The 21,135-nt window shown below is 32.6% G+C and overlaps 1 protein-coding gene across 4 annotated transcripts in view; it reads right to left on the minus strand.

The window, feature by feature from the left end:
• Irk1 (Inwardly rectifying potassium channel 1) overlaps positions 1 to 21,135 on the minus strand; it is a 192,252-nt gene that overhangs the window by 61,826 nt on the left and 109,291 nt on the right. The window contains exon 1 of one of the 4 annotated variants that reach the window (XM_075290701.1): positions 1,736 to 2,173. The exons of the other annotated variants lie outside the window; for them this stretch is intronic. Within the exon in view, the coding sequence (XP_075146816.1) occupies positions 1,736 to 1,830 (95 nt within the window). The 5' untranslated portion in view covers positions 1,831 to 2,173. Of the gene's footprint in view, positions 1 to 1,735; positions 2,174 to 21,135 lie in introns of those variants that run through there. 4 annotated transcript variants of the gene reach the window in all.

Consider the following 21,135-nt stretch of genomic DNA (forward strand, 5'->3'; position numbering starts at 1 on the left):
CTCCTCCAAGAGGCCCTGGAGGTCAAATCTGGGGATCGGTTTATGTGGGGGCTACATATAATTATGGACCAATATGGACCAATTTTTGCATGGTTGTTAGAGATCGTACTAACACATGTACCAAATCTCAACCGGATGACAAGAAATTTGCTTCTCTAAGAGCCTCCGCACGCCAAATCTGAGGATCGATTTATATGGGGGTAATACTTAAAAGTGGTCCGATATGGCTAATTTGTAATACCATCGGACCTACATTAGTAACAACTACTTATGCCAAGTTTCAAGTCGATAGATTGTTTCGTTCGAAAGTGACAGACGGACGGACGTGGCTAGATCGACTCAGAATTTCACCACGACCCAGAATATATATACTCTATGGGGTCTTAGAGCAATATTTCGATGTGTTACAAACGGAATGACAAAGTTAATATACCCCCATCCTATGGTGGAGGGTATAAAAAGCGATGGATTTTATTTTTTAATTTTTAATTAAAAATTTAAATTGTTAGCCAAACACTATTTTAACCAAACTTAAAACACCAAGTCAGTTAAGAACGTAATTGGAAACGTTTTCAAACATGAATTAAAAAAAATAAAAAATTAATTGAGTTTTGCAATCAAAATTAATTGAAATTTGGTAATGAAATCAATTAATTTTTTAATCAATGCGTTCAAAGCGTTTTGTAGAACATATTTTCCCTAGAAAAAAAAAGTTGATGCGTTATTCTGAATGCGAACTGAAAGGAGACGGTCATTGACGTCGGGAGTCCACATCGAAATAATGCGAAAGCGGTTCCGAGGTGTTAATCCTAGCGCGAGGGAAGAGGGATAGACTTTTAGCCGGTATAATCGCTTGTGATGGAGTCCGGCACACCGGTGGACATGCACTGTCAAGTGCATAACGCCTTTTCCCCACCCTAACCCGTAAAAATAATTAATTTAGTTTAATCAAAGCATTTTAACTTAATGTTTAGGGATATTGCACTTTTGCTTCTTAAGAAAAAAATTAGCTTCTATCTACCTACAGCGAGAGTATTAGAAGGCCTTCTTTATGAGCTAACTTTCGGCGGCACTAAGTCGACAAATATCGTCTGCCCCACAAAGCAAAATGCCGCCTTAGCATCATAATTTGTCCATAAAAATTTTTCATTCATAAAAAAAAATTAAACTGACAAACTACCATGGTCCAATGACGTCACAATATTTACACCCACACAGCAATTGCTCCTCCGGTAGTATACGTGTAGCATGTGATATTTAGTATGGCACGTAACTAAAATGTCATTCCTAAAATTGCGTACAATGTAAGTGATTTTAATTTTTGTATCTCAAATATTTTCGCTTAATAATTTAATTGAGTTTAAATCCCATAACTTCACAAATCCAACGACGTGTGTCGTCACAGTGGTGTGCTACTGGACCCAGGTCCGCTTGGGATTTCAATGACATGATGCTGTAGTCGTTTGAAATCTGGGTAAAAAACGGTGGTGATAACGGACGAGGAAGTAAATCAGCGGACGATTTCATTTGACATAAAGCAAAAAAAAAAAGAAGAATATTTAAGCAAGAAGAAATCTTGCTAACGTTGATCGCATTGTTTTTAATTATTTAATTAGAGAAGAGCTCACACAAACACACACACATACCGATGCATACATAAATATCGTCAATAATGACCATGGCAAAAGAAAATTAGTTTAAATTGACTTAAAATTGTCAAGATCTATTCCACTACCTTAGTAATTCATCACGCCAACTGGGTTCACTGGAATGAGTGGCACGAAATACCAGCATAGACAGCTGGCTTAGTCTACGTTTCAACTCTGGCATTTTGTGAGCGAATTTTAATGGCAGCTTTTTCCGTTTCCTTTTGTTTGTTAATAATTCGGCAAACACGCTTATCTCAAATGTTAAGATGTTATGAAATTTCACTAAATCTTACTCATATTATAAAGACTTTTATTATATGTTTCTTTGACATTTTCACAATTTCCATATGTTTTTGTAAAAATTGAATTTTTATCATAGTTTTTGTTGTTGTCACGCGTGTGGGTAATTATTTCTTTTTTTTTTTGGTTTTTCAAAATTTCGTTTTGCAAGGCCGAAATAAATTTTGCGAAAAATTTGTTTTCCGATTTTCTATAGCTGTAGCGACAACTGATGTTGTTAATTCTTTAGATTAACGTCAACTATTTGCAATTGTGCGATTGCTTGGGTTTCTTTTTGAAAATTCTTTTCGAAATTTAGGTGTTCTTTGTATTTATTTACCTTGCTCTTGATGTGGCGGTTTTTGGTTTTTATTTATCTTTAGTTTTTTTTGAAATAAATCTCTCAAAAGAAATTTTAAAAAATGTCTTAAGATTAATCAAAATGATTTAGAAGCAAAAACTAATTTCGTGCAGTGGCAATTGTGTGGTGCCCTACACCAAGCCGATAATATTACACAGAAAAAATATCTTTAAAATATTTCAATTAAAAAGTTGAGTGAAGTTGACAACGGAGTCAATTAAAAAGTTAATTGATAAAATTAATTTTTTTAATGAAATTAAAATAAATAAGGCACCTCAGAAAATAATTGAAAGTTTTTACATTTTAAATTTAAATAATATTTTTTTCCGGAACGGAATTCCAAACTAATTCAAGCCGTATATTCTTTAATTTATTCTCTAAATTAAAGAATGGACGGCTTAACAAAAAAAATATAATTTCACAAGAATGTAAAATTTAATTGCCAAGCGCTTATGTGACTGGCATACATGACTTCCGAATTGTCTAATAGTGATATTTAAAGATATAATTAAATTTTCGTCAATGAACTTCTTGGCCGTAATTTCTTCCCTCTTGGCCGTAAATTCTTCTTCCCATGTAATTTGGCCAGGGGGTTACATCTAATAGTTTAGAGCAATTTTACCCATTATAAGGGGAAAATTAAATAAATTACATGTATACACTGAAGCAAATATTGATCTAATAAGAAAGATTTTGTGTCTCAATTTTCACCTTCTTCTTTTTGCTAACTGATAAAATATTCAGAATTTAAAACAAGAAACAAAGAAAAATCTATATATAAATTTCTTTAATAGTTTTAATTATGTTTCCATTAACTTTAAACAATTTTGTTGTCTTTAGATGTGTTTCACTAAAATTGTGCACAAAATAGTCCGAGGTAGGTCAAGTTTGAAGATGGTATACATCACTCCAGGTTTTGATATAACATATATGGGGACTATAAATAATTTTATAATTTGTATTAAATTTGCATTTTTTATCCGGCTCAAAAAATCGCTTCTGTAACATATACCCCAAACACATTTTGCTTCAAGCATATATATTTTCAGGATTTGTCCAAACAAAATATTGTTTGTATTGTTTGTAACACATCGAAATATTGCTCTAAGACCCCATAAAGTATATATATTCTGGGTCGTGGTGAAATTCTGAGTCGATCTGAGCATGTCCGTCCGTCCGTCCGTCCGTCTGTTGAAATCACGCTAACTTCCGAACGAAACAAGCTATCTACTTGAAACTTGGCACAAGTAGTTGTTGTAGGTCGGATGGTATTGCAAATGGGCCATATCGGTCCACTTTTACGTATAGCCCCCATATAAACGGACCCCCAAATTTGGCTTGCGAGGCCTCTAAGAGAAGCAAATTTCATCCGATCCGGCTGAAATTTGGTACATAGTGTTAGTATATGGTCTCTAACAACCATGCAAAAATTGGTCCACATCTGTCCATAATTACATATAGCCCCCATATAAACCGATCACCTGATTTGACCTCCGGAGCCTCTTGGAAGATCAAAATTCATCTGTTTCAGTTGAAATTTGGTACGTGGTGTTAATATATGGCCTCAAACTCCCATGCAAAAATTGGTCGAAATCGGTGCATAATTATATATAGGCCCCATATAAACCGATCCCCAGATTTGACCTCCAGAGCCCCTTGGAAGAGCAAAATTCTTCCCATTCGGTTGAAATTTGGTACGTGATGTTAGTATGTGGTATTCAACAACCATGCAGGAATTGGTTCCTGTCAGCCCATAATTATATATAGCTCCCATATAAACCGATCCCCAGATTTGACCTCCGATGCCTTTTGGAGAAGCAAAATTCATCCGATCTGCTTGAAATTTGGTACGTGGTGATCGTATATGATATTTAACCACCATGCCAAAAGTGGTCCATATCAGTCCATAATCATATATAGCCCCATATAAACCGATCCCGAGATTTGGTTTTGGAGCCTCTTGGAAGAGCAAATTTCATCCGAGTGAGTTGAAATTTGGTACATTGTGCTAGTATATGGTCGTTAACAACCATGCCTAACTAGGTCCATATCGGTCTATAGTTATATATATCCCTAAGATAAATCGATTTCCAATCACACAAAAATTGGTCCATATCAAGTTCATAATTGTATATAGCCCCCATATAAGCGACCCCCACATTTCAATTCTAGCTCTCTACGTACTGTGCAAAAAGTCCATATCGATTCGTAATTATTTGTAGACTTAACTATACATAACTTTTTTGTCTAATATATACCACGTATGGACTACCTCACAATTTAGAAAACGATGTTAAGAAGTTTTAAGATACCACAACCCAAGCATTTCGATTGTGGATGACAGACTTTCGTAGAAGTTTCTACGCAATCCATGGTGGAGGGTACATAAGATTCGACCTGGCCGAACTTACGGCCGTATATACTTGTTTTTACTTGAAACATACTCTTTAGGTCTCTCTTTCTAAACACATATATGTTTACAGGCTATTTCTAAATTTATATATGTTAGCATCAAAGCATATTATGCTTACAAACATTTTATGTCCCAAACATAATATGTTCTAACATATTAACATATATGTCCCAAACATGTTATGCTAGTTTATGAACATTGTATGGGTAAACTTAAAAATATTGTGTTAAAAAATGTGAGTTCCAAACATATAATTTTTACACCCAAACATATGAAAAACAGTCTTTTTCGTCCGTGTAGGGGTACTTTTGGCCTATAAATAGATGTGCCGAATATGGTGTGCAGAGAATGAAGCCGCAGAGTCGCACCGCCGATTTAAGCCACTGCAGACCAGTTTTTGCCAGTCGATGCCGCCGCCAAATATGTCGACTCAAATTTAGCCACAAATTAATCAAAAATATTGATTTAAATCAGAAAAATTTATCAATAATTGTTGTATTTTTTTGTCAAAATGTTTCCATCCACAGTCAACTTGCTATAATAGTTTTGCAAACATTTTGCACAAAAAATTTTAAAGTAATGGAAATTTAATTGCAAGATTGGTTGTACAACTAATCTCATTACCATTCGGATAACTTCAAATTGATTTTATAATGGACAAATTTGTATGGCTTAGCCGTCAAGTTGCCGCCGACACAAAATGTGTCGGTTTCGTTCTCTGATGGTGTGTATCAGTCCAAGTTTTGGTAAAACCCCCATATAGACCGATATCCAAATTTGATTTCTTGCACCGAAAAAATATTTACATGGTGTTAAAGTTTAAGCTCTTTGGTGGTTGTAGGAGCAACACCACTGTACCATTTTTGAGATTTTGATTAAAACTAATTTTTGTTTGTTAAAAAATTAATTTTCAAATCGAGTTAGTTTAGGTTAGGTTAGGTTAGGTTAGGTTAGGTTAGGTTAGGTGGCAGCCCGATATATCAGGCTCACTTAGACTATTCCGTCCATTGTGATACCACATTGGTGAACTTCTCTCTTATCACTGAGTGCTGCCCGATTCCATGTTAAGCTCAATGACAAGGGACCTCCTTTTTATAGCCGAGTCCGAACGGCGTTCCACATTGCAGTGAAACCACTTAGAGAAGCTTTGAAGCCCTCAGAAATGTCACCAGCATTACTGAGGTGGGATAATCCACCGCTGAAAAACTTTTTGGTGTTCGGTCGAAGTAGGAATCGAACCCACGATCTTGTGTATGCAAGGCGGACATGCTAACCATTGCACCACGGTGGCTCCTCAAATCGAGTTATCTTTGACCTTTTATTTTGCTTGAAATTAAGTTTACTTGTTAAAAACTTAATTTTCAAATCGAGTTAACTTTGACTTTTTATACTTGAGATATGGAAAATGAAAAATGTTAATTGTCATTTGAAAAATTTTATTTGAAGAAAGGAAAATAATTTCGTTTTTTAATTCCTGAGTTTTATTTCCGTCACAACCGACCCCACTTCAATTGGTGACCCAGCCCACAAAGAACGTCCATCACCATGACAAATCAAGGCAACAGAGAAACACATAAAGAAGTTCTTATACCGGGCGGGAATTCTCCATCTCCACAACAAGGCAATCGGTCCACAAACCCAACCGATGATCCCTTTACCGCTGGACATCAAGAAATTGCAAGAGTTGCAGTCAAGATTCCCGTAGCATGTCCTGCCAGTCTTTCACATTCGGCATAGTATCAGACTCCACTAAGTTTCACGCCGTCGTTGGATCAATAAATGCTAGTATTCAGAAATAAGTGATATAACAATAAATCCCCCAGAATCCAATGTGAACAAAACTCTGAAGAGGAGCATACAAGAACGATTTATGGATTCGAAGGAAAAGCGTTTAAAAATGTAGCTCCGTGAAATTGTAATCAGAGATAAGAAACCATCAGTTTTACTTCGTGAAATGTCATCTTTAGCGCAAATAAAGCTTCTGAAGAAGTACTTAAATTTCTGTGAATGCAATTACTATTGTCCATAAGTAGTGAATCTTTGAATAAGTTGGCACAAATGGCAGACAAAATTGCAGATACAGCCGAGCTATCGGACATCAACGCTATAGCATCAAGTTCATCGGAAGGTTCTTCATCATCCAAATTTGAAATATGGAAATGAAAATCGGTGAATTGACAAAGAAAATCGAAGCTATGAAGCCATTCCAAATCAAGAAGTCAGTCAAGCAGCAATACCACTGGAATGCCCTTATTTTGGTTTCAATATAAGTTCCGAGAACAAGCTAGAAAATGTGTACAACCGTGTTCATTTCTTTCATCGGAAAAGTGATTTGCAAAAATGTGTACATCTAAGATAAACCATTGTACATTTTCTAAGATAAACCAAAATTTTCCCTTCTGGTGGATTCACTGTTTTTTGAATGTAGTTATTTTTTAGCGGCAGGTGATTTATTATCTGATAATAATAAATAAACCAAAAATGTTTCCAAGCTCTTAAAAAATTTTTAAAGTCAATATCAAGGCTATTCTTCGATAATAGAGAAGTAATCAAATGTCTATTCGAAATAATTTATTTTGCCCAATTATTAGCCCAACATACACAACTACTTTTTCTGTGAATGATTTGATAAAATTATTTTATAAAATTAAACGTAATTCTCTGCAGCTCTTTTGTGGCCACATGCAATTCTAGAAAATCTCAGCATGCGGGTCTTCAATGACAAGAGAAAACATCTTTTTTTTTTTTTTGCTACGATTACCCTCTAATGGGACATAAGTGGCACCATTCTGAAATAATCAGCGTATAAGAAAACGACAATAATGGTACAATTTATTGAAGACAAGAGCAAATTGGTTGTGCCAAAATTAAAACAACTCGAAAGGAAAAACAAAAACATATTAAAAATGTTAAACAAGTACACTTATCATATTTTTGTTATATTCAATATTTTATATTTATTGGCCATATTTTCATATTTTTAACGACTAAATATCGTTGGAATATTTTGCACCAAAAGAGTATTTAAGAACAGTTTTGCCTTCATTTTAGCATTTGGAAATAGTCCCTGCAATGAAAACAAATATACTGTTCTATGCAAAAAATTAACTTTCTTGTGTAAACAATTTAATAAACTATTTGTAAGTTCGGCCAAGCCGATGCTTATGTACCATCCACCATGGATTGCGTAGAAACTTCTACTGAAGACTGTCATCCACAATCGAATTACTTGGGTTGCGGTAACACTTGCCGATGGCAAGGTATCTTAAAACTTCCTAACACCGTAATATATACCACATAGTCCATACGTGGTATATATTAAACTAAAAAAGGACGATTAAATACGTATATAATTAAGTTTAAAGTTTCTATAGAAATAAAATTTTGACAAAATAAAATTTTGACAACATTTTCTATAGAAGTAAAATTTGGAAAAATTTTCTATAGAAATAAAATTTGGATAAAATTTTCTATAGAAATAAAATTCTGACAAAATTTTCTATAGAAATAAAATTTTGACAAATTTTTCTATAGAAATAAAATTTTGACAAAATTTTCTATAGAAATAACATTTTGACAATGTTTTCTATAAAAATAAAATTTTGGTAGATTATTTTTGGCTCGAGTGGCAACCATGATTATGAACCGATAAGGACCAATTTTGGCATGGTTATTAGCGGCCTTATACTAACACCACGTTGCAAATTTCAACCGGATCGGATGAATTTTGCTCCTCTAAGAGGCTCCGGAGATCAAATCTGGGGAACGGTTTATATGGGGGCTATATATAATTATGGACCGATATGGACCAATTCTTGCGTGTTTGTTGGAGACCACATTCTAACACCACGTTCTAAATTTCAACCGGATCGGATGAATTTTGCTCCTCCAAGTTCCGGAGTTCAAATCTGGGGATCGGCTTATATGGGGGCTATATATAATTATGGACCGATTTGACCAATTTGTGCATGGTCATTAGAGAACATATACCAACACCATGTACCATATTTCAGCCGGGGGATCGGTTTATATGGGGACTATATATAATTATGGACCGATGTGAACCAATTATTGCATGGTTGTTAGGGACCATATACTACCACCATGTACCAAATTTCAGCCGGATCGGATGAAATTTGCTTCTCTTAGAGCAATCACAAGCCAAATTTGGGGGTCCGTTTATATGGGGGCTATACGTAAAGGTGGACCGATATAGACCAAGTTTTGCATGGTTGTTAGAGACCATATACTAACACCATGTACCAAATTTCAGCCGGATCGGATGAAATTTGCTTCTCTTAGAGCAATCACAAGCCAAATTTGGGGGTCCGTTTATATGGGGGCTATACGTAAAAGTGGACCGATATGGCCCATTTTTAATACCATCCGACCTACATCAATAACAACTACTTGTGCCAAATTTCAAGTCGATAGCTTGTTTCGTTCGGAAGTTAGCGTGATTTCAACAGACGGACGGACGGACATGCTCAGATCGACTCAGAATTTCACCACGACCCAGAATATATATACTTTATGGGGTCTTAGAGCAATATTTCGATGTGTTACAAACGGAATGACAAAGTTAATATACCCCCATCCTATGGTGGAGGGTATAAAAATTAAAATTGCCCATTAAAAATATGAAAAAAGCATGTTTTAAAAATTTGAATGAAAAGAACTTCCTGTGTAGTTAAAATAAAGAACATCATTGGGAGTACATCTTCTGGAAGTGCTTTTAAAGTTGTGCCTTTGGAAGAACTTCCAATTTGCTGCTGGGTTATAATGCAAATGTCGGTTGAAATCTAGTGGACTTTTAAAGTGTAATGTGAGAAAATTTAACTCTTTTTTAGTGCATGGAATTATTATGTTTTGGGAAAGTTTTCTTCACTTTAATAATTTTTTGTGTACGTTAGTTAATTAACGAACTATAGACACGAATTTAGTCTTCCATAAAATAGTTCAGAATTTCTTAAAATTTATAAATTTTACTACAAATGCGCTCATCTTGAACTTTGTCTGACTCTAAAGTTTCTTGAATTTGTCGAAAAATATTTACTTATTTTTGTGAAATCGACATGACATTGGCGTTTGTAATACAGCTTAGTAACAATTTTCTAAAATTAACCCAATTTTACTAAAATTAATATAGTTTTACTAAAATTAACCTAATTTTCCTTCACGGTGGGGTCATTGTTGTTTGAGTGTATGAAATGTTCGTAGTTTTTATACCCTGCGCCACACTGTGGAACAGGGTATTATAAGTTAGTGCATATGTTTGCAACACCCAGAAGGAGACGAGATAGACACATGGTGTCTTTGGCAAAAATGCTCAGGGTGGGCTCGTGAGTCGATATAGCCATGCCCGTCTGTCCGTGAACACATTTTTGTAATCAAAGTCTAGGTCGCAGTTTTAGTCCAATCGACTTCAAATTGGGCACAAGTATGTGTTTTGGCTCAGAATAGAACCCTATTGATTTTGAAAGAAATCGGTTCAGATTTAGATATTGCTCCCATATATCTTTCGCCCGATATGGACTTATATAGCCCCAGAAGCCAGAGTTTTGCCCTAATTTGCTTGAAATTTTGCACCAAGATAACAATCAGTACTATAGTCAGGTGTGCCAAATTTGGTTGAAATCGGTTCAGATTGAGATATAGCTTCCATATATATATTTCGCCCGATATGGACTAATACGGTCCCAGAAGCCAGAGTTTTACCCCAACTCGGTTGAAATGTTGCCCTAGGAGTATAATTAGTAGTGTTGTCAAGTGTGCCAAATTTTATTGAAATCATCTAAATTTAGATATAGCTCCCATATATATCGTTCGCCAGATTTACACTCATATGACCACAGTGGCCAATCTTTTACTCCGATTTAATTGAAATTTTGCACAGGGAGTAGAATTATCATTGTAGCTATGCGTGCCAAATTTGGTTGAAATCGGTTCAGATTTAGATATATCTCCCATATATAGCTTTCGCCCGATTTACACACATATGACCACAGTGGCCAATCTTTTACTCCGATTTAATTGAAATTTTGCACAGGGAGTAGAATTATCATTGTAGCTATGCCTGCCAAATTTGGTTGAAATCGGTTCAGATTTAGATATAGCTCCTATATATAGCTTTTGCCCGATTTACACTCAAATGACCACAGTGGCCAATTTTTAACTCCGATTTAGTTGAAATTTTGCACAGGGAGTAGAATTATCATTGTAGTTATGCGTGCCAAATTTTGTTGAAATCGGTTCAGATTTAGATATAGCTCCCATATAAATGTTTTTCTGATTTCGACAAAAATGGTCATAATACCAACATTTTCCTGGTAAAATCGCCACTGCTTAGTCGAAAAGTTGTAAAAATGACTAAAATTTTCCTAAACTTCTAATACATATATATCGAGCGATAAATCATAAATAAACTTTTGCGAAGTTTCCTTAAAATTGCTTCAGATTTAAATGTTTCCCAAATTTTTTTACTAACATTGTGTTTCACCCTAGTGCATTAACCGACTTAAATTTTGAGTCTATAGATTTTGTAGAAGTCTATCAAATTCTGTCCAAATCGAGTGATATTTAAATGTATGTATTTGGGAGAAACCTTTATATATAGGCCCCAACACATTTGACGAATGTGATATGGTATCGAAAATTTAGATCTACAAAGTGGTGCAGGGTATAATATAGTCGGCCCCGCCCGACTTTAGACTTTCCTTACTTGTTTGTATGTATTATTATTTTCTTGATTTGAGTCACTTCCTCATTTATACAAAAGGTACACTCATGCGTCACCTTTATGCGACTATGTTGTGGCTTAGTTAGAGATTAGCTTTATAGTACTCCTTTTTAAGATATTTTTTATCTAAGATATTTTTTAGCTTGATTATTTATTTTACGATTATAAATTCCTGGAAATCCCACGTTTCATATCGCATTAAGGAAGGTTTTCGAACAAACAAACCGATGTTTGTTTTATGTATATAAGGAGTCATGATTTGTATTGGGAATATTAACGTTTAACACTGACAAATAGAGCCTAAAAAATTTTTAATGATTCAGATTTATTTTGGGAAGAACTAGGGCGTATATGATTGTACAATGGGTCGTACGCTCGAGTAAATACTAGCCAATACATTGCCTGAATCAATAATGGTTTGTTTAAGTGTGAAATGGTGCCAACAATTGATTTCATAGAAGAGTCAATTGTTTTTTGTTGCCATTTGGCCAATTATAACACAGGAAGAAGGTAATACCACATGGTATGGTATTTCCCCCAAAAAAAAAAATAAAAATTAAATTGTGAATATGTAAAAGTTAGGGTTTGCCATATGAGAAAATTTTCCAGGATTTCCAGGCATAAATGACACAATTTTGGGTTTTTTTTTTGGAAGAAGAGATTTTTTTAGTTAATGCGGTATCACAACTAACAAATTGCATAAATGAGCTTGAATCATCAGATACTGCAAAATTATTTTCTTCTGGAATTTTCTTGCTTGAAAGGGTCGTAAGTAAAGGTATTTTCAAAAGAGGTGATATTTTGGTATTCACAGAAAAATATCACATGTTCTAGATATACACGCAAAAAATAATTCTTTCCTCCCAAACGAAATTTTAGACTAACAAAGTTCGTTTCTCATTTGCTTTTTGCTTTAAGGAAGTTTATTTAGAAGAAAAGTATATACTTTTTGTGATAAACGTTTATTCTTTTCCAGGATGTAAAAACAATTTTATAAAGATCAACTCAAAAAAAAAATCTTTTCTGGCTAATTGCATTTTCCATCACATCTTTCTCACTTCCACGAGTTTTTTTAGTTATTAGCACCATTTTCTGTAGTACAAACAATGTAGAAGAAATTATTCGAGTTTATAAATTTTTTAAATCTAACCTTTCGCCAGCACGGAGATTCGAACTGCGGACCATACAATTTGTAAGCCAACACTATACCATGAGCTATGTAGCTGTTATTGTCATCAATAGACAATTATCCATTTAAGTTATATTTATATAGCATACACTCAAAAAAACCTATATTTCAATAAAGCTGATTTAATTTAATTTAAGTTCATAGGATTTTTACGTTTTAAGAAAGCTTCTATAACGTTAATAATTTTTTGCGTACGTTAGTTAAAATAACTAAAATATTGATAATTTTTTGCGTACGTTAGTTAAAATAACTAAAATATTGATAGGCTAAGATGTTTCCGAACCGCCCTCGTAGCTCCCATATATATGCATTGCCCGATTTTCCATAATGTGATTATAATAGCCGATCGTACTGAAATTTGGCACAAAGTTACTTTCTGTGGTACCAACCAAACCTGCAAAATATCATCCGAATCGTTTCAGATTTAAATGTACCTTCCATATATATGTAGTGCCCGACTTTGAAAAATTTCACCTAATAACCTTATTTTGGCCATCGTTTGTTAATTTTCGACATCATTTATTATCCGATCATATTCCAATTTAGCACAAGGTAACCTTCTGTGGTATCAACTAAACCTGGAAAATTTCATCCAAATCGGTTCAGATGTAGATATAGCTTCCATATATGTGCATCGCTCGATTTTCCCAAATTTTGGCTATAAGACATATTTCTAATATTGAAGTATTAGCCGATCATACACTAAAAAAATATTGTCGTGGGGTCAAAGATTTCATGTCTTTAAAATACGAATGCAAGAAGACGCATTTCTCTAATATAAAGTTTTTTCCTCGTCCAAAAGTCGATAAACTTTTCAATGAAGTCGTATTATCCTTATAATTAAGTGATTTCACTTAAAAATGGGTATCATAACCTGAAAGAAAAAACGTTAGGGCTAAGGTCAACTTGAGTTTAAATTTTTTAAATTTAATGAAATTGTCTTTAAATTTGCTGGCTTTTTGCATCTTGACTACAAAGCAAAAAATCGTTCAAATATAGGACATGTTTTTCAACACTTCATTTTAAAGACGCTTTTTACTTGAAACATAGCATAATTACTACTGGAAGTCGAGTCTTAATTTTGAAAATAAAGTTGTCGTTAACTAGTTTTTAAAGGATTTTTATAGCATATGAAGAAAAAAAGCTGAAAAAGCGAGAAATTAAAATTTGCTTCCCAGAAGCAAATACACAAAACCCAAATTTAAAAGAGAATTGTGTCTTAAAAGTATCCTTACTTGTACACGCACAGAAAAACCATGTTTGGACATGGTTGCCGCATCCATTTAATGCTTATCTAGAGCATGTAATTGCCGCGAAAACCATGTATTTTGTCTTTGTAAAAATAGTTTTCGAGCGGAGAAAAATTTATGGTGGCAATAAGCATTTGAATGGTTCTCAAATACCGCAAACATGTTCTATCATTTAAATGATAGAATTTGAGACCACACAGAAAAAAATATCACTAAAATATTTCCAATTAAAAAGTTAATTGAAGTTGAAAATTTTTTCAATTAATAAGTTAATTGATACAATTAACTTTTTAATCATTATAAAAACATTAAGTTAATTAAGTCAATGATTGAACATTTTAAAAATTTTTTATAAAAAAATTAATTGATACAATTAACTTTTTAATCAAATTCGGAAGACTAATTCAGTTAAAAAAGTGCTGATTTTTTTTAAATTTTTAATTAAAAATGTATTTCAAACAGTCATTTGTTAATCCAAATAAAAACTCTAAGCCAATTCAGAAAGTAATTAAAAATAGTTACCTTTTTTAATTAATAAATTACTTGAGTTTTGCAATCAACATCAATTAAATTTTTAATTGAATCAATTAAAAAATTAATTGAAATTTGCTGAAAAATCAATTAATGTTTTAATCAAGATTTTTTTCTCTGTCCAATTAAAACTGTGATTGATACTATCATTTTCGTGATTGAAGACATTTCAATTAAAAAATTAATTGGATCAATTAATTTGGTGATTGAATCAGAAAAAAAATTTTTTGTGTGCATTAAATGGTCGGGAAAATCATGTACCTAACCATTCAATTTTTTTTTTACTTTTTTACAAGGAAAAAAGTATTTTTATAGGTTAAGTATAGACATGTCTAGAACCATTACATGGCCATAAAGACCATTTAATTTTTTAACTTGTTTGCAGCGAAAAGAATTTTATAAAAAAATTGAGAAGGTACACACGATTTTCATTTTGCGCGTCAGTCGTGTGTTGTTTCTTGGAATGGACGGAGAATACGGATTTACTGTGTTTTCTGTTAATTTATTTATTCAGAAGTGGCACGTGGTTTTATGTGAACACAAAAAGGAAAGTGTAATTGAAAAAATGTACCTGCTTTTTGTTCTGCATTTTGCTATATGGTATCATTTATTTTTATTTGCAGTTACATGATGTCTGCGTTTGTACATTTGGTGGGCACGAAGTAAATATGGAATGATTACTTATTGTTGAAATTGAACCAAACTAGAGTGTGTAAAAATATGTGATGTTTGCTTGCACGACATTATAAATACAAATAAACAATGAATTAGTTTATAAATAAATAAAAACAAATAAATAACGTTGATTTTATGTTTTCTTTTCTCGAGTGGCGTCCTTTTTTCGACGACGAAAAAAGTGTTTTCATAAAAATCAAAACATTTTAGGTTGTGACCATGTTCTTTTAACTAAAAGAAAAACATTTTTGACGAATAACATAACATTTTAGATCGTGACCATTGTCTTTTAATGGAAACAATATTCTTTTTATCAATATAATAACATTTTAGACGAAGACAATTGTATTTTTCTTAGAACCATGTTCATTGCGCCAACATGGTTGCAGGCTAAAATGTTACATGGTCGCCGCAAAAATAGCTGCTATCATATTATTTTGCTGTTCGAATATGATTGTGACAATCATGTTTCTTCTCTGCGTGTATTCTCCGCTTCTTTGGCTCTGAATCAATACCAACATTTTTAAAGTAAAGACAAAATCTTTGGAACCGGGCATGCTTTTTTTCAGTGTAGTTAGACTTACATGTAGCTCTTACATAAATATATTTCCCATGTTTCACAAATGTTGATTTTTTTATTATTTATTTATTTATTTATTTTTAATTTAGCGATTTCCTCTTTAACTCTGTAGCTTCCTCTTTAACTCTGTAGCTTCAGAACCAACTACATCTACTAATATCAGACATTTCTGTTCAGATTGTGATACAACTCCCATGAACATGTACCCCTTAATGTTCTTGAATATGGCAATGCCGTTTAACATATACTCCAAACCTATACCGATAATACCCCACAAATGGTTATCTTTACTAATTCAATAGGGGTGGTTTAGGGTATGATATAGTCGGCCCCGTACGACTTTCCACTTTACTCACTTGTTTAACTTGCATTCGTTTTTCGTGAATAGCTTCATTAATATACCGTGAAAAGTACATGAAAATCCGATAAATGGAATCTGTATCCTAATTTAAATTTTATTGATCCTAGATTTGAAGCCATATACACGGATGAAAAAGACTGTTTTTCATATGTTTGGCTATAAACATTATATGTTTGGAACACAAATTTTTAAACACAATATTTTTGAGTGCAAGCATATAATGTTCATAAACTAGCATAACATGTTTGGGACATATATGTTAATATGTTAGAACATATTATGTTTGGGACATAAAATGTTTGTAAATATAATATGCTTGGATGCAAACATATATTAATTTAGAAATAGCCTATAAACATATATGTGTTTAGTAGCTTGGAGCGCTATTTAACAGGGAGCGATATTGAATTAAGTTGGTGGTTGTTGCTTGTTATTACAAAATTAACATTTTAGTTTTCCTTGGGCAATTGATGATCAGCTACTTCTTTGATCCTTACAAACTGTGTGGTCCGCTGTTCGAATCCCCGTCCGGCAAAAGGTAAAATTAAAATAAAAAAAATCATAAAATTGAATAATTGCTTCTACAATGTTTGTATTACAGAAAAAGGTGCTAAGAACTAAAAAATCTCGTGGAAAGAGAGAAAGATGTGGGGGAATATACAATTAGGCAGAAACAAAATTTTGAGCATTCAGGTCGAAAACCTATGTTGTTAGCACCTATATTACCTGTTTATTTTCATAATTCATTATGATTGTAAATATATAAATAAATAAATAAAATTTTGAGCACAATATTGTATGGAAGAATTTTTTTTAAGCATATAATATTTTTGGGTGCAAAATGCTTCCAAACATATTATATGTTCACATAATAACATATTGTTTTTTGGAAGACAACATTATTGAATTTGGATGCAAAAATACAAAATGTTTGGAACTTAGACTACCCAAACATATATTGTTTAGACCAATATGCTTTCAAACATATTATATATTGGAAGAGATCAAACATATAAATGTTTGGGCAATACCCAAAAATATATATGCTTGAAGCAAATTATGTTTGGGAGTATATGTTACAGAAGCGATTTTTGTGAGCGTGAAGGTCGCTAAAAAAATTCATTATTTTATAGAAGTTGCATCTTTGGCTCGGAATCAGTAGAAAAATCCTTAAGGGAAGGTGGGAGCCACCGTGGTGCAATGTTTAGCATGCCCGCCTTGCACGCACAGGGTCGTGGGTTCAAACCCAGTTTGGACCTAACACAAAAAAGTTTTTCAATGTTGGATTATCCCACCTCATTAATGCTGGTGACATTTCTGAGTGTTTCAAAGCTTCTCTAAGAGGTTTCACTGCAATGTGGAACGCCGTTCGGACTCGGCTATAAAAAGGAGGTCCCCTGTCACTGAGCTTAACATAGAATCGGGCAGCACTCAGTGATAAGATAGAAGTTCACCACTGTGGTATCACCATGGACTGAATAGTCTAAGTACGTCTGAAATATCGGGCTACCACTATACCTAACCTAACCTAACGCCATTTGGAGTCGGCTATAAAAAGGAGGTCCCTTGTCATTGAGCTTAACATAGAATCGGGCAACACTCAGTGATAAGAGAGAAGTTCACCGCTGACAGAAGAGTTTTCTTTTCTGACGAACGAAATTGTAGACAAACAACGAATCGCTAAAAAGTTTTCTCTAAAAGCAAAGAAAAAATTCGTGCTAATTTGCTCTTAAAGAAAATACTTTATCAGAATTTCGTTTGTCTAAAATTTCGTTGCGGAGAAACGTATTTTTGCTTTAGGAGCGGTATCACAATGGACTGAATAGTCTAAGTGCGCCTGAAATATCGGGCTGCCACTATACCTAACATATCCTAAGGGAAGGTCAAAATCTTTGGATCCAAGTAAACTTTTTATCTCTCTCTCTCTTTCTCTGTGAAAAATCATTTATGTATCCCGAAGGTTTCTATATTCACACTGATGCAAACCCTATGGCATATCTTTGCACTTACATAAATAAGAACCTGCCATCTAATCTATAATCTAATCTAATATCCTATGACCATTGCTAACATTATCTTTGGTGAATGACGTCAACATAGATAGAATACCTAAGGCGGACATCGTGCGAACTTTAATAATGCGAGAAAAGAAGAACAAAAGCAACAAATACGGAAAAAAAAGTGTAATAACATCAAGATGACAACAAAGAACTATTGACCGCGAGGGCCATTGTAACATTAATTGCAATTGCCATATTCCCAGGGTGTTTGTCCCAACCAGCCATAGATCAAATGACACAAACCACATAGACTACAATAAAAAAAACCCAAGGCAATTATTGTTAATTAATTAATAATATAAAGATAGAATAAAAAACAAAACAATGTGCCTCCTTCCTTATAAGTCATAAAACAGGAAATTTTCATATTTAGCTAAAATTATACCATGTATGGAAACGGATAAGAAATTATCCTTAAAGATTGCTTCAGATCAATCTTAAGACCGAAGGGATAAAATATTATTTTAGGTTTTTGTCATAGTGGTATTATTACAGGCTAAGAACTATTTTGAGGATTTTTTAGTCTTTGATGGATTGGATTTTTAAGCTGACATATCATTTTACGTGAATAGCTTCCTAGTAAAAAAAACTTTGAAGTTCTTTCTAGGCTAGGTTAAAGTGGCAGCCCCATGTTAAAGTTACCGAATATGGAAAGCCATACGTTTTGACCAGAACTGGGACTGGTCCATACACACCAGGTATTAGTCCAATACCGGTTCTGGGATTAAACCATTTCCCATAGACGAGCATAAAACACAGCAAGGACAAATTAATTAATTAAAATGGAACAATGGAAATATAAAACAAGTATATACGACCGTAAGTTCGGCCAGGCCGAATCTTATGTACCCTCCACCATGGATTGCATAGAAACTTGTACTAAAGACTGTCATACACAATCGAATTACTTGGGTTTTGGCAACTCTTGCCGATGGCAAGGTATCTTAAAACTTCTTAACACCGTGTTCTCAATTGTAAGTTAGTCCATACGGGGTATATATTAAACAAAAAAGGCTGATTAAATACGTAAATAATTCAGTTTAACAAAATTTTCTATAGAAATATAATTTTGACAAAACTTTCTATAGAAATAAAATTTTGACAAAATTTTCTATAGCAATAAAATTTGACAAAATTTTCTATAGAAATAAAATTTTGACAAAATTTTGTATAGAAATAAAATCTTGACAAAAATTTGTATAGTAATAAAATTTTGACAAAATTTTCTATAGAAATAAAATTTTGCAAAAATTTTCTATAGTAATAAAATTTTGACAACATTTTTTATTGTAATAAAATTTTGACAAAATTTTCTATAGTAATAAAATTTTGAAAAAATTTTCTATAGTAATATAATTTTGACAACATTTTCTATAGTAATGAAATTTTGACAAAATTTTCTATAGATATAAAATTTTGGTAGATTATTTTTGGGGATCGGCTATATATAACTATAGACCGATATGGACCAATTTTGGCATGTTTGTTAGGGGCCATATACTATCGCAAAGTAACCAATTTCACCACGTGTCAAAATTCCACCGGGTCGGATGAATTTTGCTCCTCCAGTAGCTCCGAGGTCAAATCTGGGGATCGGTTTATATGGGGGCTACATATAATTATGAACCGATATGAACCAATTCCTGAATGGTTGTCAGAGACCATATACTAACACCACGTACCAAATTTCAACCGAATCGGACGAATTTTGCTCATCCATTAGGCTCCGAAGGTCAAATCTGGGGATCGGTATATATGAGGGCTATATATAATTATGGACGATGTGAACCAAAATGTGCATGGTTGTTAGAAGCCATATACTAACACCATGTACCAAATTTCAGCCGGATCGGATGAAATTTGCTTCTCTTAGAGGCTCCGCAAGCCAAATCGGGGGATCTGTTTATATGGGGGCTATATATAATTATGAACCGATGTGGACCAATTTTTGCTTGGTTATTAGAGACCATATACTAACACTATGTACCAAATTCCAACCGAATCGGATGAATTTGGCTCCTCCTTCCTGTACACAATTTTGTCAAAATTTTAAATTCTGCAGAAACTTTGTCAACATTTCTATAGAAAATTTTTTCTAAAGAAGCTTTGTCAAAAATTTATTTCTATAAAAAAATTTGTTAACATTTTATTTGTATAGAAATTTTTAACAAAATTTTATTTCTATAGAAAATTTTGTCAAAACTTTAAATTTTGTCAAAATTTTATTTCTATAGAAATTTTTGTCAAAATTTTATTTCTATAGAAAATTTTGTCAAAATCTTATTTCTATAGAAAATTTTGTCAACATTTTATTTCTATAGAAAATGTTGTCAAAAATTTATTTCTATAGAAAATGTTGTCAAAATTGTATTTCTATAGAAAATTTTTATAGAAAATTCTGAAAAATTTTATTTCTACAGAAAATTTTGTCAAAATTTTATTTCTAAAGAATATTTTGTCAAAATTTTAATTTTTATAGATAATTCTGTTAAAATTTTATGTCTATAGAAAATTTTGTCAAAATGTTATTTCTATAGAAAATTTTGGCAAAATTTTAATTTTTTACAAAATTTTGGCAAAATTTTATTTCTATAGAAAATTTTGCCAATATTTTATTTCAAAAGAGAATTTTGTTAAAATTTTATTTCTAAAGAAAATTTTATCAAATTTTCAATTTTTATATAAAATTCTGAAAAAGTTTTTTTTTCTATCGAAAATTTTGTCAAAATTTTATTTTTATAGAAAATTTTGTCAAAATTTTATTTCTATAGAAAATTTTGTCAAAATTTTATTTCTATAGAAAATTTTGTCCAAATTGCTAAAGAAATTTTCGTCCAAATTTCAATTTTTATAGAAAATTCTGAAAAATTGTATTTCTACAGAAAATTTTGTCAAAATTTTATTTCTAAAGAAAATTTTGTCAAAATTTTATTTCTATAGAAAATGTTATCCAAATTTCAATTTTTATAGAAAATTCTGAAAAATGTTATTTCTACAGAGATTTTTGCCAAAATTTTATTTCTATAGACAATTTTGTCAATTTTTTAA

Source organism: Haematobia irritans, chromosome 1 (assembly GCF_050003625.1).
Source record: "Haematobia irritans isolate KBUSLIRL chromosome 1, ASM5000362v1, whole genome shotgun sequence".
In the NCBI taxonomy this organism is placed as follows: domain Eukaryota; kingdom Metazoa; phylum Arthropoda; class Insecta; order Diptera; family Muscidae; genus Haematobia; species Haematobia irritans.